This window comes from Haplochromis burtoni, unplaced genomic scaffold (assembly GCF_018398535.1).
Source record: "Haplochromis burtoni strain Fernald_Lab_line unplaced genomic scaffold, NCSU_Asbu1 Contig_9, whole genome shotgun sequence".
NCBI lineage: Eukaryota > Metazoa > Chordata > Actinopteri > Cichliformes > Cichlidae > Haplochromis > Haplochromis burtoni.
The window spans coordinates 707,836-730,756 of NW_024582370.1; the positions used below are offsets into that span (position 1 = coordinate 707,836).

Consider the following 22,921-nt stretch of genomic DNA (forward strand, 5'->3'; position numbering starts at 1 on the left):
TGTGTGTGTGTGTGTGTGTGTGTGTGTGTGTGTGTGTGTGTGTGTGTGTACGCGCGTGTAAAGCTTGTTGTCAGAAATTTGGGGCTGCAACTTCAGTCTTTTCTCGTGGGTTTTAAAAAGTCCAGTCTTGCTTCCTATAAATGAGAATTGCTGTACAAGTGTCATACCTGGCAAAAAAATAATAATGTCATTAATTTATTCTATTAAGGCTCAAGTTCCTTCTCTCTGGAATTAATGGAAAGTTACTCTCTCACCTCCAACTGGTTCAGAATACAGCAGTCTGGCATCACATCACCCAAAAGCTGGCTTCTCTCCATTGGCTCCCTGCACTTTTTAGAACTGATTTTAAAGTGTATTCATCATGTCAAAGCATGTGGCAGTCTGGCACCAAGCTATATAGCAGAAATTTTAACCACTGAGGAACTAGTTTGCAGCCTGAGAGTCCTTCAGGCAGTTGTAGGTGCTTTTGGCATTAAAACCCTTCACTTTTTCAAGAATTACTTGGGAAGACCAGGGTCAGAATTTGTGACCATCTATGAACCAGCTTTTATCTGATGTCATTTGTGATGACTTTATACAATTATATTTGTTGTGTTTTTAACATGAGGTTTTCAGTTTTTAAGTAAGGTCCACATATTTTCTTTAATGTTTTAAAGTTTTCCCTCCCAGTACTCCATTTTGGTCTGTCAAAGCAATTTGTAAGCCTTAAATTAAAAGACGCTTTATTAACAGAGATGATTATCATCATCACCAATATTAGCATTATTATTTTCATTGTTATTAGAGGAGATGACTTACTGTCATTAGCAACATCTGCCTGTTGTGGAGCTTGGCCCGGTGTGACAGGAGGACCAGAAGAGTGGTAAGGTGCTGGCAAGGGCAACAAACCTTGGGCTCCCTCCTTTTGAAGACCAACAGGCAAGTCCTTCTGTACCTGGGGCAACTTCAGCTCAGCCTCTGGCAAAATACAACATGTTAGTATTACTGTTCAATAAGCAAGACCTCATGTTATAAAGGAGAGAAGAGGTGAAACAGTCAGTGAAACCTTACCCGATTTAGGAACGTTGCATTTAAAGCACTTCTCTCTCCTCTTGAAGTTTTGTACACCACACTGTTGAATTGTTATACAACCTTGTTAACAATCTTCATAAATTATCCAAATGAATGACTGGCTTTATATTATATAACACGCATTCAAATTGTACATCGTGGTAATTCATAGCAAGCACCAGACCTTGTTGCAGAGCCAGTCCTCATTGGCACGCGGTTTGGGGTCGCTGAAGTGCATCGACACTCTCTGCCCTAGAATCGACAGCACTCCCTGAAGGAAAAAGAAAGAGAGGGGGGAATAACAAAGAATGATTATCAGTGATAATTAGGCCACACATGCCATAGAAAGGCCTCATCTCACAAGAGATGAGAGAGAGTGAAAGGGAAAAGAGAGAGGGAGAGGAATAGAGAGAAAGAGTACAACTGAGGCTGAAAGGAAGAGGACACCAGAGAATTGACCTTCAGCTTTAGGAAATTCGGACGGACGGTGAGATGGTATATATGTAGTCTGTGAGTGCCCATTTTTAAAGGACACAATGTGCTTTGTTCAATTGTGTCATCCCTCCCCCCTTAAGGGGAAACCTTTCCAAAGTTGTCCACACAACCCATCCCATTGTCACCACCTTTGTCCCCCAAAGAGACAATAGCTCTGTCCTAAAGATGTAATCATGGCAGATGTGAAAAGCTCAAAAACAAGAAAATGAAGCAATATATTGGTTCTGATTCAACATACAACAGACCATGTGAGACATTATATTCACACTGTCATACTATCCCAAAGGTGGTACTGTGAACTCAGGAAAGAAAGCGAGACAAGTCACTGAATAAAAGAGGAGAATATGATGGACGAATGATGATCAGTTTGACTGGGAGGTCTCGTCTATGAAAACTATCAAGTTGCCCCTTGGTTGTCAGAATTATGCAACATGAATTGGTTTGAATTGTCTAATTGTAATTGTGGAAAGAAAAGAGGAATCTTCCTTCAAGCACTACCTACCTGAGGACCGATGTTATTTAATCATTCTTAATTTTTATTGTTATGCTAGAATGCATTTTAAGCACAGGATGGTATGACGTGACTGTATGAGATTAGCTTTTGTGTCTCACTGAATACATTTATATATGTGTATTTGTGTCTGTGTAGGAGAGAGTGACCTGGTTGGTCTCCATCCAGCGGGTGGCCTCCTGTATGAGATTAAACTCGACGAAGGCGAATCCTCGGCTCTGACCTGGACACCGCCCAGCGCCATGGCAACCGAACAACAACAACAACATAACAACAACAACGCAGTGAGGGGTTAGTGCTGCATATACAGAGGAGAGAGAGACCCTGTATCAGCACCAGTCAAAAAAAAAAAATCATTGCTTCCTCTCTCCTTTAAAAATACCACACATGATAGTCAGTTGGAGAGGCACTGTCAAATTCTCTGCATGGGCAGGAGGATGTAATGTCAAGTAACTCAGTAGGGTCAAGGTAAGAGGGAGGGGTAGAGAGAGAGAGAGAGAGAGAGCTACCCACTCATCAGTTTGAAACTGAGCTCTTTGGTTTTTAATGATGAAGCACACAGGCAGCAAGAGAACACACACACGTGCACACCAATGTCTCTCCTACTCTGCGAATCAGAGTCTGAACAATCTAGCTCTGTGATGGCAGGTCGCCTCTTAAATGCTCCATATCCTGTCCAGACATTGCAATAAATGATAATATAGATATGTAACTATTGAAATTACAAATTGATCAGCATTTAAACATTTATTACATGAGTACTTTTCCTAACACGCACACACACAGACAGACAGACAGACCAAAAACAGTAAAACGGTGATGTATGAAAGAGAGCAGTGTGGGGGAATGGAAGTGTGCCGGTGTAAGATAAGCACACCTTACAGACAACCAGAGAGTTAGCAAAGTGGGAGGCCAGTGAGACAATGACCTTAATGGAAAAGAAAAATGACACAAAAAGAACCACAAGCTTTTCTGAGTGGTATGGTTGAAACATATGTAGCTGAGAAGTAGCAGCAACGCTTGCATCTAAAATAGCGACAATAGCAAAATCTGCTTCAGATGCTGATTCCTCTTTGACGCTGTTAGTTTGTGAACAACACCTACTCAGACACACCCCGCTTCAATATGGATAAGGCAGAAGTTAAAGGATAAAGACAATAAGGGCGCCAAGATGGAAAGGAAAAACAAAGTCATGAACTAAAAAACTACAACTTATGATGGTATGAATGCTTTCTTAAAAAAAAAGGAAAAAATAGTCAGGGCTGTGAAGCGTGCATTAATTTTATTTTTTCCTGTGTAAATGCTAGCAAGACTTCAGACATCTGTAGACCAAAGTATCAAAGCAGGAAGCTATGCAAAACTTCGATCTGTATGAGTTGATAAATATGATTGGGTATTTTGCAACAGTTATCTACCATACAGCAGAAGATAGCCACCAAGGATAGAGGAAAAGACACTTATTAATAAAAGAAAAGACAAAGCAGGTATGGAAAAGTCACCTGAAAAAGCAATGAAATGGAAGTGTTGGCAGTGCATGAGTTTGAGAAACAAAAGAAAGAAAAAAAAGAGCATCATAAGAAACACAAAAGAAAAGAGAGGCAATGGACAACTTCTCACCTGAAGATTTATTCCTCATCAGGCGAACCTCTCTCGGCTGGATCCCCTGCTCTTGAAGTTGTGCACGAATCTATGGACAAAGGAGAATTCTAGCTTCAAACTTTTCACAAACAACCTGCGCATCAACTGGCCATTGTTGAGACAAATACGCACCTCGTTGGCAGTGGCACTGGGTGGCAACATACGAAGCATTATGATGTTGCTGGGCCGCTGATTATGGTCTAGCTCTGCACGGTAATCCTGGTCTCTCTGATCCAACTCTTTGTGGGACAGGTCTGGGCCAGCATGCTCCTCCATTCTCATTGGAAATGCCTACACACATCCGCCACAAATTAATAACCAAAACCAAACAACAATTAAATGTGTATTGTAGTAATTATAAAGATGGACTGATATTGACTTACCCTTCTCTTTCCTGCTCCAGGACGAGAAAACCTGTCATCCTCTCGCTGTCTGCCTGTACCGAACTCCACCTGTTCGGAATGGGAACCACCACGGCCCCAGCTGCTTTCCCTGCTTCCTGAATGTGGGCCACTGTTCTCCGGAAAGCCTGTTCCACCTTTCCCCCGTCCCCTTTCCTGAAGGCCAGGCCGTAACTGCTCAAATTCCTGCCTGGATCCCTCCTCCTCTCGCTGGAGTATAGGATGGGCTAGATCAGGTTGTGAGGTGTGAGGGGACCACAGTAGCCCTTTCCCCTCACGCCCTACTTCTCCTCTACCATCTACTCTCTGATGAAACCCCGGATGCTCCTGCAGACAACCCGGTGAGAAGTCATGGATACCCAGTGACTGCTCATCACTGCCATACTGTCTATCACCCTCCACTCTGACATCAAATCCCGTGCCTGCCTCCTCATCCTCTTGGCCATAGCCACGATAGTCCATGTCCCGGAAATTGTGATCATTGTGAGTGCCACCATAGCGACCCAGGCGATCACCTCGCCCACCCCTGCTGACCACAAAAAACTGCGTGAGAGACTTGTGTGATAGAATGCGCGAAAAAGACGTGAAAATCACATTAAACTCACCTTCTCTCATAGTCCATGCTGATCCACTTACTCTGCCCCTAGTGAGTCGTTCTTCTGTTTACAGAAATGCAGCACACAAATCACACATCACTTCAGATGAAACACGTTATAGAGCCACGCTGAAATCGTACAACCTCGTGAGCAGGTACCTTAAAGTCATAGGCTGTGCAAAGTGTGAATAATTAATTAGATTGATTTTAATTTTTAAAACCTTGCACAATCCAATGACTTCTCCAACTTTGACATATCAAAATGACTTCTCTCAGTGCTACACAGACTACTAACTAAAAGCCACAAATAAACACACAGCAAAATAACCCTGCACCATTAATAAAAAATAAATAAATGAACTGAGTGCGCAACGCACAGGATCAACCCGCAATCCAAAAAGGAGTAATCAACAACAATGACGTGTGACGGTCAACTGCGTTAGCGGCCAAGCTAACTATGTTAGCTTGAGGTTGGTTAGCTAGTCCAAGAGGCTACATTCTCTCTAAACGACTGTCAGCAGCTAGAAATACAAGTGCAGTCTTGTGTGAAATTTGAGGGAAAACTCACCGGTAACTCATGTAACCTAAAATTGTTCTGTAAATATCACGCTGAAGCCCAGGTAAATGGGGTGTTTTATTTTCAGGCAAGCAAGTGTAAAATGGCCACAGCGAGACATTTCAGAGAGGGAGGGACAAATCCCCTACTCTGGAATTTGATTGGTTGCTGGAAAGCGAATGCATTAACGTCGACGCTGATTGGACGAGACGAACGGGTCAGTCCTAAACTTGCAGCCCATGATTGATTTAAAAGGGGGTAAAAATGCACTGCGTTGTTACAAATGTATTTATATATTAGAGTTGATATGAACAAAAAACAAACAAACAAAACAATCAGATATATAGACATGTTATGTGCAATTTTATTTTAGGAAAAAAACAACAACAGGAAAGTAATTTAAAAAGACAGGGAAATGGTAAATATTAATAAATGAATAAATCAAAGAACACATAAATACCTTAAAACAGATAACCCTAATACCAGCTTTATGAAAAAAAAAATCCAGAAATACCCATACATATCACAGTAAAGAAAAAAAAAGAAAAAAAACAACAACAACAAACAAAAAACCCTCTAGCAACCCACCCTCAAAATACTCTGGCCCAGCCCCTTGACCTTGACTTTCTATTAATTAAATGAGACAGCGGTTACAATTCATCATTTAACTGACATAAGCTGACCATAACAACAGGATCGAGTAAAATGATTAAAATATATGAAGTAAATTAGGCATCAACAATAAAAAGTTATATAGTACAATAATGACAATATCAGTAAAGAGGGGAATGGGGAGAATGGAGTAAAAGGCAAACTCGAAGTACACAACATTACCATGTCCTTACAAGGCCTTGTAAGACATACAGTACATAACAGATAATATAGTGATAAGATAAGCCTACCATCTATCTGAAAGAATATTAAACTTATCAGCTACACCACTTATGATTTGACCCACTGATTAACACAATCAAAAAAGGTCCTAAAAACTCATGTGTTTAACCTGATTGTGCCTCTGGCTATATAGTATGATGTCTTCCAGTAAAGTGAAGGTTTCTATGTCACTCTGAGTAGCTGTTAATTTCATTACCCACCTGAGCCATGAAATGTGGCCATTGGGGGGGAGGGTAACTTTGGCATGGAAAACAGGGGTTAAGGTCAGTGACACAGACGGCCTTTCCATGCATACAGTACGTAGACACATGTTAATACACAACCACACAAATATACACACATTCACTGCATGCAGAGCTGCACTGGAGAAAAACAAACTACCATACAAATGCATACACACACTCTAAAGTACAGGTAAGTAATTCTGTATGGGAAAATATCTCATACAATCTAACTTTAGGCATACCCCTGCATATCGCCTGAGTCAGAAAATGGGCCTGAAGTACCCAAGCCAGTGACAGGGAGAAAGCCTTCAAATGTGAGGTGTGGACTCTTACAAATGACAAATAATACCCTAAGTTATGAATCCCCACCCCTCAACAACCATCACTCTCAAGGCACTACATGTAGGCGATACTGTGTAAAATTTACTTAGAGATGGCCTAAATTCAAACCTAATCATGTCCTTTTCTGACTTCTCTTGTGTTCTCAGTGTCTTTGGCCTTCTATCGACCTTTTCTCTCCTAATTTCCATCATGGCACATTTGCTCCCCTGTTTTGAACTAGTCAACTTCAAATTATACCCATAACCTGCCCTGCAAACTTCTAGATTAGATTTCTTTTCTTTTGTATTTAAATTGATGCAAGAAAAGTGGCACACAACTTGAGAGTCCAAAAACCATGGTGTGGGTGGTCTTTTGAATCATTTCAGATCTGCTCCACTTTGCTAGGGGTAACTGGGTGATCGGAAATTGAGCATCTGCATAACTTTTCTTTCCCATTCCCCCACCCCAAATATCCCCCCCTGTCAAATTTCAGTGGAGCCTGTCCTCTCTATCTGTGCTTAAGGACAGCCCCCTCTGCTCCCAGTGCCTATAACAGTAGGCAGGTGGACTTCCTGTTACGCTTCTTGGCCTGCAGCGCAGCTCTAGTTGCCATCTCAAAGACTTCCCTCACACCATCTTTGGTTTTGGCAGAACACTCTTGGTAGCCGTAGGCACTGATGCGGTTTGCCATCTCTTTGCCATCTTCATATTTGACTGGTTCCTGGGGACACATGTCACAAAGAAAGTTTACATTTGAATATTATTTTATTGATTTAACTTGTTTGTTTAGCTGAATTTTCTGAAGCCACCACATTTACCTGTTTCATTTTGGCTAGCTCTCGTCTGGTGTGGTCATCATTGCGCAGATCTTTTTTATTTCCTACCAGGATGATGGGAACATTTGGACAAAAGTGCTTCACCTCAGGAGTCCACTTTTCTGGAATATTCTCTACAGTGAGGAGAATGAAAAAGCAATTAATTACATACATCAAGGGGTTCAATACTTACTAGTATGGATGGTGCTCAGATGGTACCTAAACTGTCAGGACTGTCCACAGAGAAGCACATGAGGATAACATCTGTGTCTGGGTAGGACAGGGGCCTCAGCCTGTCATAATCTTCCTGACCCGCTGTGTCCCAAAGTGCTAGCTCTACCTGAAAAGACAGAGAGTAACAGAGTTAAATGACTGGATAAATCTACGGAAGAAGAAAAGCAAAGGCAGAAATGACAATAATATAATTTGATTAGTTAGACAGACTAGATATGGTATAGCAGCAGCTAGTCTGATGACCACGATGCAACATAATAAAAATTCACTGGTTGTGTTGAAGCATTCTGAGACAAGATATTGAAGAATGAGTTGCCCCTGATGCACCCACTGAAGTGTGATAACGAATGTTAGATAAATATGTATGATTGAGTAAATGTCACTAGACTGGCAGAAATGACTTCAAATGCTCAAATTGAGTAGAAAGGTGCCAAGTACCGGTCCATTAGCAACTAATTAAAGAGGGCAATTGCTTTTATTTAAATGCCATACAAGCACCCACAGCATTACAATCAAAATTATTTGCAAACCATCATTCCCTCTCACCTGTTTCGCGTCCACTTCAATGTCTGCCACATAGTTTTCAAACACAGTGGGTACGTAGACCTCTGGGAACTGGTCCTTACTGAACACGATGAGGAGACAGGTTTTCCCACACGCACCATCACCGACGATCACCAACTTCTTTCTGATAGCAGCCATCTATGGAAGAGTTGAAAACATTGTTGCGCATCCTAAGACAATACTCCCCAGTTAAAAAGAAACACTTTGAGGTGCATTAATAAATAAGCAGTCTAAATAGGACTAAAATTTTCCGATGCTTCGCTTACAGTTTCCCTTTGCTGACATCTAGCACAAAAATACATCAGAAATCGCTAGTAACGCACAGAGGTCTCGTTAACCGTACAGTTTGGCAAATAGTTCCTAGCTTACGTTACTATGTACATTTAAAGCCGGAACCGATGGCAAACAGGCGGAGGTGCCACTGAGGTGTAGAAACAATTACTCAAACGTTTCCGTGCTACATTCTTATTCCTACTAAAAGCCCGACTACTCCAGTCTGGGGCCTGTCAAACCAGCCTTTGCTAGCAGGAAAGCTAGCGGTGTTTCCTATGAGTTTTATTATTGTCATTCAAAATCCTCTCTCTTAAATTATAACTACAGTATTCATCCCATCACAGCCATATTTATGCGCCTGAAACAAGAATCGGCTTAAAGTTTATACGTTATATGGAGAATTTGATTACCTTGGTGTTTCTCTGTACGCCTTTCTCCTCTTCCTGACCGACTGGAAAACTCCGCCCACCGCTAGTACACATGCGCACTATTACGTCATTCGCAAGTAAAAACCGGTGTGACGGGGAATAATACATAGGTGGCCGTTTGTTTATCTGTTTGTTAGCGAGATAACGCAAAAACAACCCAGCTGAATTTTATGAAAGTTGACGGGGAGGTGGAGCATGAGCAAAAGAAGGATCTGTTGAAATCTGGGGCAAATCCATATTACTTTCAGCAAAATTCGGTATTTTGTTTGAAGGACATTGCTCTCTCCGAACTGTGCGAATTCATTAATTAAGTTAAGGTACTGGACTACTAATTTGTATAGGAATGTCAACCTATGGTGACCATAATCACCATAAGTGAACAGTATGTTTATAGTTTGAATACAAACAAAATGGGTGTGTATATATGAATGCATTTGTACATATGCACCATTCCAGTCTGGTTAGTCTCCCCAGCTGACCATGCTCATCCTATTTGAACTTGGGTTTTAAATCCTATTTCTCCAGCAGCACTCAGTTTATTAATAAAAAAATGTATAAATCCCATTTACTACTGGTGTCCCCCAAGAATCTGTCCTGGGACCCCTTCATAAATTTAATATCAGCTTCCATTGTTTTGCTGATTGTATGCAATTCTACCTGTCTAACAAACCTACCATTACTCTCCCACCCACAGCCTTCTGCATTTGACTCAAATCAAATGCAGCTTTTTTCAAACTGAACATTAATAAAACTGAGGTTCTCCTCATTGGCAACAAATCCATCATGTAGGGGAGACCGGGGATAGTTGTAACGTGGGTCAGTTGTAACACTTCCAATTTCTCCAATCAGGGCTAAGTTTCAAATGATGTGACTCATCCTGTGCATGCCCAACTCAGTTCTGCTATCACATGTGAAAAATCAGCACATTTTGTCAAACACAGACAATTTAACACGAAAAAAAGTAAGTTTTTCTACTTTATTTCAATTTGTAATAGCATTATCTGCTTTGCAGTTAAACTCATCAAACTTAAATTATGTTATTTGTATGTCTATGGGGATATATTCTGTGTAGGTCTTTAGTGCTAATGTTTTAGCCGTTGGCTGTAATGTTAGCTAGTTCATGGCTATAGGAGTCTGGGTCAGTTGTAACAATAATGCAGATGTTACAACTTACCACACTATTACTTTAACTTATATTAAACAAGTTGGGGCAACGACATCAGCAGAGAGAGGTTCACTGGTCGCATTTGTATATGCGGTTAATGCCATTGGCAACACAATTCCTCCACTGTTTGTGTTCCCACACATACATTATGCAGACCACTGTGTCAGAGATGGACCAGTAGGAAGTACTGGTAGTGGAAATAAATCAGGATGGGTGCAAGAAACAGATTTCCTCATCTTTCTGAAGCACTTTGCAAACCACACCAAGGTAAGCCATGATAAAAAGTAATGGAATTGCGATGCTGGTGAACAACTACATTTTTTCAGCTTCATTGTTATGTTCAAAATTGGTGCAAGAGTTGTAGGTTATAATGCCCACTGAGCCAATGAGGCCAAACTCAAGGAAGACCAACCAAAATTAATGAAATATTCAGTTGCAGAAAATTCCATAATTTGTCTTTTTTGGGGGGTTGGAATATGTTCAAAAGCTAGATTTCTGCATTCTGTCACACACACACACAGACACACACACACACACACACACACACACACACACACACACACACACACACACACACACACACAGCTACATAAATGGATGTAAGTGCATTCATGTGTTGAATAAACAAAGATTACATGTTAATGTTTTGTTAGTACCCTTATTTCATTGTGTTACATTTCACCCCAGGATATGTTACAACTAACCCAGACTATGGGGTTAATTGTAACATTTCACTCTTTGTGTTTGAGGCCATACCATGCAATGGGTAATTGTGCTGCAGAGAAAATAGCTGCACTATTTAATAGCAGAGACATGTAAATACTTTGCATTACATTTTGAATCCACTACCTTAAAAGAGCTCCAATTTACAGACAGAAATGTCAAAAATGTTACAACTATCCCCGGTCTCCCCTATAAATGTAATTTTTTACCCTCCCTATTGACAACTCCTCAGTTTCTCCCTCCCTCTTGACTCAGGCCAAGAGTATAAGATCCTCATACTTTCATCTTTGTAACATCAATCACCTTGGTCCATTTCTCACACCTAATAACACTGCGGTACTTGTTCACACCTTGGTTACGTCCCACATTAACTGCTGTAACGATTTTCTTTTTGTTTTTCCTTGCAAGTCTAGAACTCTGCTGCTCACACCATCACCAGAACTCCTTCCATTAATCACATCACACCTGCTCTTCAGCAGCTCCACTTAAAAATCGTACTGATTTCAAGATTCTTTACTTCTCTGAACTTTTGCACATCAGCAAAACAATTCACACTCTTCTTCTTCCCTCCTTCTTACTGTCCATTCCCCGCCATTTGACTACCATGGGGTCTAGAGGCCTCAGTACTCTGCTCACCACCTTTGGAATTCCATCCCACCAGACACGCTTCTTTAAAAGTGGCATATTCCCTCTGATGGTCTTCTAATATGAATCCTCTGATCTCAACAATTTTGCATATTGTAGATTTTTTTATTAGCTTGATGGGTATTTGTCAGTTTATTAGTTTTAACTCTTCTGTGTGAGATGACCTCGAGTGTTTTGACAGGCACCTGAAATAAAATGCGTAATTATTCACTGAACATTTTCATGATCGCTGCATAACTTTTTACATTTAACAAAAAGTAGATTGACATTTGAAAAAGGTTCATTTTATTTAGAGATTTCTGCAGGGCTTTTATTTATGTATTTTCACTTACAAAAATCCACAAACTGTAATTTCACCCAAGGGAACAAGTCTTTTGCATATATTTGTATGTCCCAACTCAAAATAAATGTTGCACAATATCATAACAAGCATGAGTTGTGATTGTGTTACATTAAGAGCTCTGCATCATTCTAAGCACGTCACTCGCTCATGCCTGAGAACTAGGGCACAGAGACTCTTAAGGCTATGGTCTGTCTGAGCTGTCTTAGTGAGACACTTGAAAAGCATCTCTACGGTTTTTAGGGGGAGGACCATGTCTTCAAGCCCTGTTAGACTGAGCATGGCCGCTCTCCTCCTCCTCAGTTCATTTGAGGGTAAGCTCATCGAGTATGAGAAGTTTGCCGATGTCAGAGCACAATACTGCTGTCTATTTGTTTCTATGGACACTGGAGGTAAAGTTGCTCTGATTGGCTGCTTGGCAGCCAGTCTATTTCCTGACGGTGGCGGTGCTGTTGCTGCGCTGGTAGAACAGCACATAGGCTTGATTGGTCTGAAGCTGGTTCTCTGTGAGTGGAGTCACACTGTCAATGGGCAGACGAAGGGAAAGTTTCAGGTTTATGCAAACATATCTTAATACAGAATAAGCAGGGTTTCTCAAACATATAGACCACCTTTGATGTACAGTTGTCAAAATATGTATATATTGTGTGTAAAACGAAATGATATCTCACCTGGAATCATTGTAGAAGCACCAGCCATTTTCATCTAAGCAGCAGGCTGTGTAATGTCCCATGTTTACTGTCCCAGCATGGTTACATATTGCATATAAATCATACAGAACTGAGCCTGTGGGGACAAACATAGATCCAGAATTATATAGTAACATAAATACAATGAGTTACTTAATCCAGGGTTCAGAACTGTATTGTGTCAGAATTCCAGATGTGCAGTTTATGGAATAATCTCTGTTGCAAGCGATTAAATTAGGATATGATTGCGTATATCCCAATATTCCTTTATTTTCTATTACAATGCATGGTTTGAGTCAGTGAATCATCATGCTAACCTCCCCATGCTTAAAACAACAGATTCATAGTTCACAGCTAAAAACCTTTTTTGCAGCTGATTTATGCCTTTTCTTCTAACTCTCTTTTTCCTCTCTCTCACCAGCCATTTGTCAAAATAAAATCATGTAAAGCAAGCTCTTAAAACGGTTTTGTAGTGCGCTCTACCCACTTGTGCCAAAAAGTTAAAAGCCCAGGTTTTCTTCCACATTTTATTGCTTCAACCTTTAGCTGCACTCCTTTTGTTGAAAATACAGCATAGAAGAACACAGCATGAATGGATCAGACAGGCTCGGTTCTCTTACCGCAGTCGACAGGTCCGTATGGTCCAAGGTCCAGGTTGGTGAGTGGGAAGGACACATATATAGTGCTTTTACTGATGGACCACCTTGACGTCGTGAAACGGTTCAGATCTTATCGAGACTGTTAAGTATTATTAGCGTCACACATCTGTGCAGATAAAAATCACACGCCTAAAAGCATCACAAGTGGAAGAGTTGTTGCCAAGGATACGGATCACTATAACCTGGGGAAACCTCTGGATAGACAGCCGCTTGGTGCACTCTGTACGCCTGTTACACCTCTCGCACATCTGAAGAATGTATAAACACACATATACACACCTCAACACAACATACCTTACACATGCACACAGGGTCCGGCGTATATATGAAGTACAAATGAGCAATGTTGTTTAGTGAGCCACTAATAACTAAGATGCACTTAGGTTGGACGTTCTTATGACAGAAAGAAATTCAAGAATTCTCATCATCTGCCTCACTGTTTATGAAATTAAATGTTTTTTTGTTTCTACTTCCTGTGCCAGATGATTGCATTTCTTTGAAATGTTTTCATATTGATGAGATCACTGTATTAGTCGTTTGGAGTCTAGCAGTTTACCCAACTCCCCGGTTTGATCCCGGGAGGGGACACAAATCCCTTTGGGCTTGTGACAGGAAGTGTAAAATGGCCTGTATTTATACAGCGCTTTACTAGTCCCTAAGGACCCCAAAGCGCTTTACATATCCAGTCATCCACCCATTCACACACTGGTGATGGCAGCTACATTGTAGCCGTAGCCACCCTGGGGCGCACTGACAGAGGCGAGGCTGCCGGACACTGGCGCCACCGGGCCCTCTGACCACCACCAGTAGGCAACGGGTGAAGTGTCTTGCCCAAGGACACAACGACCGAGACTGTCCAAGCCGGGGCTCAAACCGGCAACCTTCCGATTACAAGATGAAGGCCCAACTCTTGAGCCACGATCGCCCCATAAAACATCTGCCACATCTGGAGCTACCTGCTGTTATTACCCCCCCATGTAAATAAGAGAGCAGCTGAAAGTAGCTTTACTGTTCAAGCCATTTGACTTCTTTCACACATCTATATGTTATGATCTTTATATAGAATAAAGACAAAAACGTAATGATATGTGTAGGTCATAAATGGATCAAAACTGTGTTAAATCATCTCCTTGCTTACAGTGTCTGTGTCGATATGTTTTAATCACACTATTGCTGATCCAGACAGTTGCTGAGATTCGACAATCATCGCTTTAACTTACTGGCGAATTCTCCTTGTCCAGTTTCTCCTCCTGAGAGAAGAGGTCCAGACACTCCCTGAGCGTGACCTCCCCAGTAGAACTCCTCTTGGGGATGGGCAGTGACAAATCGCAGAACACATCAAACGTGTTGGAGTAGTGAGAGCAGACTGAGCAATGCAGTGAGCTCCGCAGCTGGCCTGAGAACAGATCTGTAGGGAGAGGGGACCAGAATGATCAGCGGTCTGCTTTAACGGGGATAAAAATAATGGATGAATTGGACTGGACTGGCTCTCCTCACCAACAATTATGCTGTCATCTCTCTCCAAGTGCTTCTTCCACATGACAGCCGCCTCCTCAGATATTCTAAGGGAGGATAAGAAAAATGATCAGAACGTGCTCACATGCAGGTAATCACTGTTTTAAGGACAGATTTATTCATTTTAGCATACACACCGAAACCTAGCAAATTTTTGTTCGGGCTCCTTCCCGGCTCGTCTAACGTATGGTCTGCGATTTATTTCGGTATGCAGCTTGTCGAGTAGGAACCTGAGGAACTCCTGAGCATCCTGTTGACTGTGGTGAACGCAGAAAAATTAGCAACTAGTTCTTCACAAGAATCAAAAGTCTGTACAAGTGGAACAAGAGAAGGAGTTTAACAGGTTACACATAAGTGGTAAAAAAGTTGTTAACCTCGAGGAAAGGCGAAACAGAACCCCCCCACAAAACAAATCCATATCCTCACCTGTAACCATTGAAGTAAGGCACTGCTTCTGTGAATACATTGTAAAACTGTCTAGGATTTACAACTTTGTCTCCTTCATTTACATCCCAAAGGCCCGACAGCACCTTAGAGAAAGCTGGCATGGCAAGAAAAACAGAAACAAGAAGAAAACATGAAACTAACGCAGGAGAGACAGTCAAGACAGAACAGGAAGGAGAGGAAATGCACCTTCCATCAGTTTAGCTTCCTCTTTGGAGAACTTCTCGTGCTTGTAAGATCTGAGCAGGCAGTAGCCCCGCAGGCCACATGTGTGAGACAAACACTGGACAACTGCATTTAGAAAACACTGGGTCCAAAACAAAAGAAAAAGGGAGAGTGATGTCAAATAATGCTCATTTCAGAGGCCCTTTAAGAGTTGCATCTGTGATCTTTACTTACGGTGTTTCCTATGTTTCTAAGGCCAGTCCTGCCTCTTCCTAAGGTGAGCTGCTCCTTCTGAAATGTAAAAAACAAAAGGAAGTCGATGACCACAGATCTGTCGGATCTGCGAGTACCATACAGAGCACTGTTCATTTATTTCAAAACACACAGTGTGTGTCCTACTACGTGACCTCTGGATGTGCTGGTACTCCATGTGACTGTCTGCCTTGACCCCGCCATGCCAGTGTGTGTTTAACTTTGGCAGGACAGATTTAGCTTTCTTATCTCATTAGCATAGCAGAAGAGACTAAAAGGAGGTCAGCCTCGAGAGTTCATCCTATTAGAGACCAACGAGGGCTGACAGGTGTTTAAACATGTGTGTTGATGTGTATTCTCCCTTAACAACTTCACACCTTTCTTTGTCTGTGCTTGTGTTTTTCTCAGGTAAAATTTCACTTTAAGAGCTTTTAAAAGTTTGAGGATATATTAAAGACATATTTTTCCTGTGTTGTCCACACCTCATTGTCAGCGACCAGAAGCAGGCCCATCAGCGATGTGTAGAGGACAGACTGGGAGATGTCGGTCGTCTCTCTCTGGAGGCCGTTCTGAGACACCAGGGTCCGACACAGAGCTTCACAAGAGCCCTCCCCACTGACACTGCTGGCTCCAGGCATCCTTTTATACTAGTAACCGGCTAAAGTCGCTAACAGAATGGGTCCTGAGATAGAAAGGTGGCCTTCCTAAAGAAATCCTAGCCAGATGGTTTGCGCCTGAGATGGGGAAAGCTGTTCTTCCTAATTTATTTGACATTCAGACTCAGAGGTGAGCAGGACGCGGTGGTCTCACACAGGCCTAATCTGTCTCACAAGACATGTAATCCAGCTCTTTGGTGAATGAAGTATGATGAAGAACTTTTTCCTTTTCAGAAAAATGACATTTACAGCTGAAGGGAAGAAAAAAAGAACAAGTACTCTGTGAATGACCGTCTCTGACGCTAAACCCGTCTCATAAGTAGATGAAGTTGATCCATTACACAACTGTCTCGTTACTGCGGCACGCACGAGAGCACAGAAAGTTTGCATCCACACATGAACATGTCACGTTTAAAACTAATTTTAAAAGCATTTTTGGAAATATCACTCGAGCTGGATTCAGCTCAACAGAACACATTAAAACACTCGGTTATGTAATCAATAACACACCAGTCACACACACGAGGCGTCTCCTGAGATCTAAGCAATGCCAAACGTTACTGACTTTTGGAGGTAACTAGTAAACACTTTATTTGCAAACAAAGTAACTTTGCAAATAAAGCCGGTCAAATGTAGCAGGACTAACAAACACACAGAGCGGTGCGGACTCACCTGATCACCTGGTCACTCTATCTGTGGACAAACTGTCCCAACCAAACTGTTCCCATCATCTGCTGAGCTGTTAAAAATGCATAAGGGGCCGTCTACTGTTTCACTGTGTGCCTGTTGGCCAGAGCTGAAAGTCTACCTCTCCCCTGTCCTGTCACCGGTGTCAATGAGAGAAGGAGGGAGATGGAGAGTGCGAGAGGGAGGGATGGAGGATAATCAGCTCTAATCCTTTCTCTGTAGATCTTGTTGGCTATACTTAGACCTGTCTTTGTGTACTTTCCCACGAGTGCCTCAACAATCTTTTACGTGTCAGTTTATTAATTATACAAGCTCAAAAACAAATTTTTTTCTTTGGTAAATTCACATTCAGTACTGTTCTCACTTTATACAGCAATCACTGCAATTGCAGACAGGAAAAAATAATAAAAAGAACATTAATATCGCTGAAAATATCTAAACACATTCATCATTCGCAGACAGTCAATGTACACGTGCCGCTCAGTCTGACAGTCAGCGACTGGTGTGGTCTGCCATTTCTGTGTCCGAGCTGAGGCTGAGCTCGGCTATGTGATACAGGGCGGGATCGTGGTGAGGAGACAACTGTGACTGGCTGGTGTGGGCTGTCCTGTCGCGTGACTGGACGATGGCTTGGCGCAGACAGGTGATCCACTGCTGCTTGCTGAAGGAGTCGTTGGCCTGCAGGCTGTACGAGTGAGCTTTGGCGCGCCCTCTGCTGCTCACGCGGAAACAATTCTTCACTAGAAGATGGAAAGAAGAGAAGGGAGAAGGAAGGTGAGCGGAAAGTTTCACTTCAGCTAAAACAGAGCACAGGGGATGGCTTACTGACATTTGTTTGTGTCACAGAATTCACTAGCAAATACGAAACAAGTAAAGTATGCAGATTATGCGATCATATTACCTTTATCGTTTCCCCCTGTGAAGGCTCCTCTGAAGGTGCCCCCTCCAGCAGCCTCGCCGTCTGGGATCTCCTCCAGATTTATCAAGGCATTGGGCAGAGGCTGCCGGTACACGTTAAACACCTGACCACCGTCCTTGTCCTCTCCTGGTCTCGTCAGCACCAACACCAGCTCAAATAGGAACACATGCAGCCGCTGACGGGGGACAAGTGATCAAGAGAAATGTGCTGACACAGTTTCTAAGGCAGAGAAGCCAACTTTCTAGCACTCAAATCTGAACAGCCAACATCTTCTGCCCTCCTTAAATGACTTTAGCCTCTTCATTTGGATTCTGAAAGTGTGAAGACCAGTAAACAACATCTACCTGGCCCTTATTGTTCTTGAGTTCTCCATGGCAGTAGATGAAGCGGGACTGCTGGATCTCTGGCACTCTCTGGCCCTCTTCGAGGTAGGAAAGGCCCCGCCTGTAGAACTGACACTCTGCTTCCCCCGTCTTTTTATTCACCTCTGCCACGATGCTCTGGATCAACTCCAACTGAACAGAACCAAGACTTTTTAATATGTCATCAACACAGGGCCCTTTTCCTCCTGTTGCTTCTTGTAGGGCTAAAATTCTGGGCTGGAGCCAAGAGAGTATGACTATGAATATTTAGAACATATTTAAATGAGTGGTTTGGTGTGATAATTTGTTTAGTCACCAGTATCCTCTTTCAAACACCATCAAAGGAAACTTTAAAGAGACTGCAGGCATCTTAAATGCAGCACGAACTGCGGAGTCATGTTTTTATTTGCTTTCGCAAACTGTAAATGTAAAAGTGATGAGCCAGATTAGTGAATATACTGGTAAGAATTAATAACTGGCCTTGTTGCCATCTGGAGACACTGTTGTGCAACGCAGGAAAGGAAATACTGTATTTTAACGTACTTGAAGACTGATAGATAGAAATGTGTGAATATTAATAATTTGGATTTACAGCATCTGATGCAACAAAAGAGAGGATGCTTTGCTAGACTGTAAAAATAAAACTAATCAGTGTTATAATTATAGGCTTTATATTTAAAAGCAACACCTTACAACCATCTTGATAACGTGCCAGTGTGGATTTCAGTATTTTGCAGCTGCTGCAGACCTGGCACTGATTAAACTGTGAATTCTCTCACATGCTTGCAGATGTAAATGATTGTGTAGGAGCCCGACTCACAGCATCCGGCAGCGTGTCTTCATCTGGGTGGTCTGGCGGAGTGCACTTCTGTATCTCTTTCAACAGCAGAGGGTACTTGACCAAACGGCTCCGAGGGAGATCCAGGAAGTTCCACAGGTCCAGTTTCCTGCTGAACGAGGACTCCTGACACAGACGCAGAAAGTGCTCCACTCTTTTCTCGTGCTTTTTCTGGTCCAGCAAAGCTTTGGCTCCCACCTGGTTACAGCAATATGTAACATACGCCTCCAGGCAAGGAAACTGCAGAGAGAAGCATGGGAAGAGTGCGCAGCAGTCAGATAAGAAGGTGAAGTCAGCGGGAAAAGAAAGATGGAAACATGCATAAAGACAGAAGTTAGATTACGTTAAGATTAAGAAGGAAAATCAGACAGAAGCTGAAGGCTGACTTTTCTTCTCTCACTCACCCAGTGCATTAAAGTTGGCCCCACCTCTCCAACCGTTTTCTCTGATCCTCTCAGTCGCTCGAGACGAGTCAGCAGATCTGATATGGATTAAAAGAAAACAGGATACTCCAAGTTGTGCTGACCTTATTTCACTACAGCTCAAAAACAAGTAGTGTGCATAAAAATACGGCACTTCTAAAAAAACTAATTAAAAAAAATACAACTTCCCATTTGATGAAGTTTGTTTTCAGGGCTGGGCAGTGTAGAAGCTTCTATTTCTTTTTAAAGAGCCTTGAATTCAAATTATACCTAGATAACACTTAGTACATGGTATGAGCTGTAAAACTACTTTACCTGCTCCTGTTTACTTGTAACTATTTCAGATTGTGATGTAATTACACTGAACTGCAACAACCTATACTTTATCAAGACTTCACCTCATTGCCTCAATTTCATATTCAGGAAATGAGCTGGTGTGTTGCTCGAGATAGCAGCACAAGCTGCACAAAAACAAAGTTACCTTGATGGAGGGGGATGAGTGAGTCCAGAGTACCGAAGATCTGTCCAAGCTCACTCTCTGTCATTATGTCCAACTTCAACATGGGCTCATAGTACACCTGGGAACAGACCCGGGGCATTTAGCATATAAAAGCCTGCATGTGAGTGGATTAAATGTTTTGTTCAGGTTGAGCAGCTACCTTCTTAACCAAACTGAGGTCCTCTATGAGCTGTCTCTCTCCTTGGGTTAGCTCGTATATGACCTGCAGGGCATTTAAAATAGTTAACGAATGCGCACGTTATTGCCAGTGTGATAACAAAGATATCGGCGCGCGCACGCACACGCGCACACACACACACACACACACACACACACACACACACACACACACACACACACACACTCTGTGTGTTGAGTTGCATAAGAAGTCAGTTAAATAGACAACACGAGCTCTCACAGCTGATTGTTCAATAAAGGAAGTTGAGCCTTCAGTGCCAGCTCACATCCTCTTTCATAATACCCATGAAGAGCAGCTTCACAGAAATGAAGAGTAGGTACAAGTTACTCCGCCTACACGGCAACCACAGCCACACAACTTGACCCATATACAGGCCCCCAAACACATTCTGCTATAGTAACAAGGTATTTTAATAACGAGGTTTTTGTTTAGCGCACCTCTTGCCGTTTGATTTCCTTTGCAGTCAGATCGTGACTTTCCACAGTGTCACTCCAACACTGGCTGTTGCGGCGACGTGGAAACGAGGAGGCCTTTGTCCGTGAACGCAGGGGGGCTGTGGGCAAAGGTCGAGCTTCTGTACGAAAACTAATAGACCGCTGAGAACAGAGAGGAGCAGCTGACTGTTATACAAAACCCCCAAAACTCATTCACTGGTCACTTTGTATGACTGGACTGCGAGTGTGTTTGTTACCGAAATAGACTGGCCGATGCGCTTCAGAGCAGGGGTCTTCACAGGGTTTAAGACGCCTGTCAGGCTATTGGACTTTGCCACAGGTTTAACCCTCTTATTGCTGGGCTCCTGAAGTGAACCAAAAAAACATTTTTAAGATCTGCACAAAATAGTCCACAAGCTGTGGTTCATTCATTCAAACCTAACTGTGCACAAGAGGATTTTAAAACAACTGAACACAAATCTGGCATCTGCAGAACACCTCACCTCCGATTCCTTCAGGTCGGACGTCATTTCACACTCATCCTCTCCCTCCTCGTCCTGAAACATGTTAAAAAGTTAAAAATCAACTCGAGGTACACGCGAGTTCAGGAAAGTGGAAAGACAAAGATGGTGAGAGGCGAGATGTTGCATGGTGCAGATCTCTCATTTCCTGTGTGTCTTTCAAAGAGGAAGAAGGTTGAAAGTGTGCCTCTATAGTGAAATTGCAAGATGTCTGCCTATTTCTTTTTGCCACACTAACCACATCAGCTGTGTCTTAATTGCAAGCAACACTTTAATAGCATCAATAAAAAGCCTCGGATTATATGGATGATGTAATGTACAGCTGGCAAAAAAAAAAAAGAATATCTGAAAGGTGAAAATAAACCGAGATAAGCTGGAATTTAAGAAAATGAGACAAACTCCATTTATAGACTTGCAAAAACTTCCATGGTTGCAAACACAGCGCTCACATCTCCCGTCAGTTCTGCACTCAGCATTGTGGTCACAAAGGTAAGGTTGACTAACTTCCGTTCGTTACAGAGAAACAGAGAAATGAACATGAAGCAGCAGCATCGATGCGTCTCAGTCTCTTACTCACCTCTGAGATTCTGATCACAGGTTCAGGGGCCGGGTCTTGTTTTCTCTTCTTCTAAAGACAGCAGTGTATGAAAGTGAGTTTCTTGGACTAGTTTTTAGGACAATAATGAATTTTTTTTTTTAAACATTAGTATTTAATGCAGGAAAAAGATGGTGCAAGAACCAAAGCCGATGTGGCAGCTTACCCCTGCATGATCACAGAGGAATGAGTGTCCCTCTGCTGGCACACCGGACCTGAAAAGAAGAAAAGCTCTTACTGGGCACAAATTAAACATTCATACAGGGAATGTATCTTATTGTATGATACATTCAAAATAACACTATATTAAGTAGGCAGTGTACATTCAAATGACTTATGTGCCGTGCTCTAGCAAAGCGCATTAAAATGAGTTTTTGTTCCACATGTCGTACAAATATGTAAGTTTTGTAATCATGCTGGTGACAAACACAGAAAATTCACACTTAGAACATGAAGTACGATTAACCAACAGGGATATTTTTCAGCACCAATTTGTAACAGAGCAGCCCAAGGTGGAAGCATAATAAATGCAAAAGGTACCGTACCAGGAAGTCCTTTTTTCACCAGTCTCCTCCACTTCCATCGTTTCTCTCTTCAGTGCATCTTTACCAAATCATGACACATTCTCAAAATCACAAATGGTCAAATAATCCAAATTTACACCCGTCTTCTTTGTTTGGGTCCTTTACAGCGAGTTGTTTGCAGGAAGCGTGTTGAGAGTTCAGTGTACTCCTTCCTCCTCACTTTCTTCCTCATCTCACAGTCGACCACATCCTTTAGAGTTGCACACATTCATGTATCCGCTCTCGTCAGGGAGGAGCGTTCAAAGCCTTACACAAACGTATCAAACGTGTATTTAAACTAAGAGCACTTCACACACTAAAGTACCTAACGACATACTTCCTCCTGTGGCACAGATTAGCTACAGCCACTTGCCTTTTAAAAAAAATAAACAAAAAATTATCCTTTGCCCACATTTATAAATTCAAAACGCCATCACAGACGATTTAACGCAGGAGTAAAAGGGGAAGAAAAAAAGAAATCTGATTACTCTCGTCACTGTCATTTGGTGTCTTGGTATTCAGGCAGCATTTCCCGGATGTGTTTAATAATGAAACTTCTCATTAACACGAAACAGGTCAGACAGGAAAAACAAACCTCTGACACTTTAACATTGCTGAATGACACTGACA

The 22,921-nt window shown here is 42.1% G+C and overlaps 4 protein-coding genes across 7 annotated transcripts in view; all 4 read right to left on the reverse strand.

Annotated features, from left to right (window-relative positions):
- Positions 1-5,477, reverse strand: part of rbm10 (RNA binding motif protein 10) — an 11,175-nt gene extending 5,698 nt beyond the window's left edge. For 2 of the 3 annotated variants that reach the window (XM_005914641.3, XM_014338796.2), the window contains exons 1-9: positions 5,259-5,477; positions 4,701-4,754; positions 4,078-4,624; positions 3,827-3,985; positions 3,674-3,743; positions 2,206-2,279; positions 1,235-1,321; positions 1,051-1,111; positions 799-957 (exon numbers count right to left, since the gene is read on the reverse strand). In XM_005914641.3, the coding sequence (XP_005914703.1) occupies positions 799-957; positions 1,051-1,111; positions 1,235-1,321; positions 2,206-2,279; positions 3,674-3,743; positions 3,827-3,985; positions 4,078-4,624; positions 4,701-4,717 (1,174 nt within the window). In that variant the 5' untranslated portion in view covers positions 4,718-4,754; positions 5,259-5,477. The remainder of the gene's footprint in view (positions 1-798; positions 958-1,050; positions 1,112-1,234; positions 1,322-2,205; positions 2,280-3,673; positions 3,744-3,826; positions 3,986-4,077; positions 4,625-4,700; positions 4,755-5,258) is intronic. The other variant, XM_005914642.3, reaches the window with a different exon arrangement.
- A 111-nt stretch (positions 5,478-5,588) lies between these two features.
- LOC102311006 (rho-related GTP-binding protein RhoA-C) lies at positions 5,589-9,112 on the reverse strand. Its single transcript, XM_005914644.3, has 5 exons — positions 8,982-9,112; positions 8,281-8,436; positions 7,720-7,840; positions 7,504-7,634; positions 5,589-7,406 (listed from the first exon to the last, which is right to left on the reverse strand). The coding sequence occupies exons 1-5, from the start codon at positions 9,105-9,107 to the stop codon at positions 7,233-7,235; spliced, it is 708 nt and encodes a 235-aa protein (XP_005914706.3). The 5' UTR covers positions 9,108-9,112; the 3' UTR covers positions 5,589-7,232.
- A 2,682-nt stretch (positions 9,113-11,794) lies between these two features.
- Positions 11,795-17,096, reverse strand: usp21 (ubiquitin specific peptidase 21). Its single transcript, XM_042227308.1, has 11 exons — positions 16,079-17,096; positions 15,579-15,635; positions 15,369-15,486; positions 15,162-15,276; positions 14,873-14,992; positions 14,718-14,782; positions 14,441-14,628; positions 13,390-13,468; positions 13,182-13,289; positions 12,544-12,658; positions 11,795-12,393 (listed from the first exon to the last, which is right to left on the reverse strand). The coding sequence occupies exons 1-11, from the start codon at positions 16,232-16,234 to the stop codon at positions 12,300-12,302; spliced, it is 1,215 nt and encodes a 404-aa protein (XP_042083242.1). The 5' UTR covers positions 16,235-17,096; the 3' UTR covers positions 11,795-12,299.
- Positions 17,097-17,219: 123 nt separating this feature from the next.
- On the reverse strand, positions 17,220-22,891 carry arhgef3l (Rho guanine nucleotide exchange factor (GEF) 3, like). Of its 2 annotated transcripts, none has more exons than XM_014338813.2 (13): positions 22,274-22,891; positions 21,895-21,943; positions 21,711-21,758; positions 21,116-21,169; positions 20,870-20,977; positions 20,616-20,774; positions 20,140-20,202; positions 19,962-20,058; positions 19,463-19,539; positions 19,041-19,298; positions 18,203-18,373; positions 17,841-18,033; positions 17,220-17,679 (listed from the first exon to the last, which is right to left on the reverse strand). In XM_014338813.2, exons 1-13 carry the CDS (start codon positions 22,309-22,311, stop codon positions 17,432-17,434), a joined length of 1,563 nt encoding a protein of 520 aa, XP_014194299.1. In that variant the 5' UTR covers positions 22,312-22,891; the 3' UTR covers positions 17,220-17,431. The 2 variants fall into 2 exon arrangements, with proteins under 2 accessions (XP_014194299.1, XP_005914710.1); XM_005914648.3 differs by having other exon boundaries at positions 21,711-21,761.
- Positions 22,892-22,921: the final 30 nt, after the last annotated feature.

What these genes read in the sequence shown, in the direction of transcription:
- LOC102311006 (XM_005914644.3), bottom strand. Translation starts at nt 9,107, where the DNA reads ATGTATTATTCCCCGTCACACCGGTTTTTACTTGCGAATGACGTAATA. An exon ending in TTGAAGTGGACGCGAAACAG is followed by an intron (nt 7,841 to 8,280) that starts GTGAGAGGGAAT and finishes CTGTCTTTTCAG; the next exon opens with GTAGAGCTAGCACTTTGGGA. An exon ending in AGCTAGCCAAAATGAAACAG is followed by an intron (nt 7,407 to 7,503) that starts GTAAATGTGGTG and finishes ATGTGTCCCCAG; the next exon opens with GAACCAGTCAAATATGAAGA.
- usp21 (XM_042227308.1), bottom strand. Translation starts at nt 16,234, where the DNA reads ATGCCTGGAGCCAGCAGTGTCAGTGGGGAGGGCTCTTGTGAAGCTCTG. An exon ending in TTAGAAACATAGGAAACACC is followed by an intron (nt 15,487 to 15,578) that starts GTAAGTAAAGAT and finishes TTTTGGACCCAG; the next exon opens with TGTTTTCTAAATGCAGTTGT. An exon ending in TCCCCAGGTTATAGTGATCC is followed by an intron (nt 13,290 to 13,389) that starts GTATCCTTGGCA and finishes AGTCTCGATAAG; the next exon opens with ATCTGAACCGTTTCACGACG.
- arhgef3l (XM_005914648.3), bottom strand. Translation starts at nt 22,311, where the DNA reads ATGGAAGTGGAGGAGACTGGTGAAAAAAGGACTTCCTG. An exon ending in GGTGAAAAAAGGACTTCCTG is followed by an intron (nt 21,944 to 22,273) that starts GTACGGTACCTT and finishes TCTTCTTTTCAG; the next exon opens with GTCCGGTGTGCCAGCAGAGG. An exon ending in GCATCGGCCAGTCTATTTCG is followed by an intron (nt 20,775 to 20,869) that starts GTAACAAACACA and finishes CTCTGTTCTCAG; the next exon opens with CGGTCTATTAGTTTTCGTAC.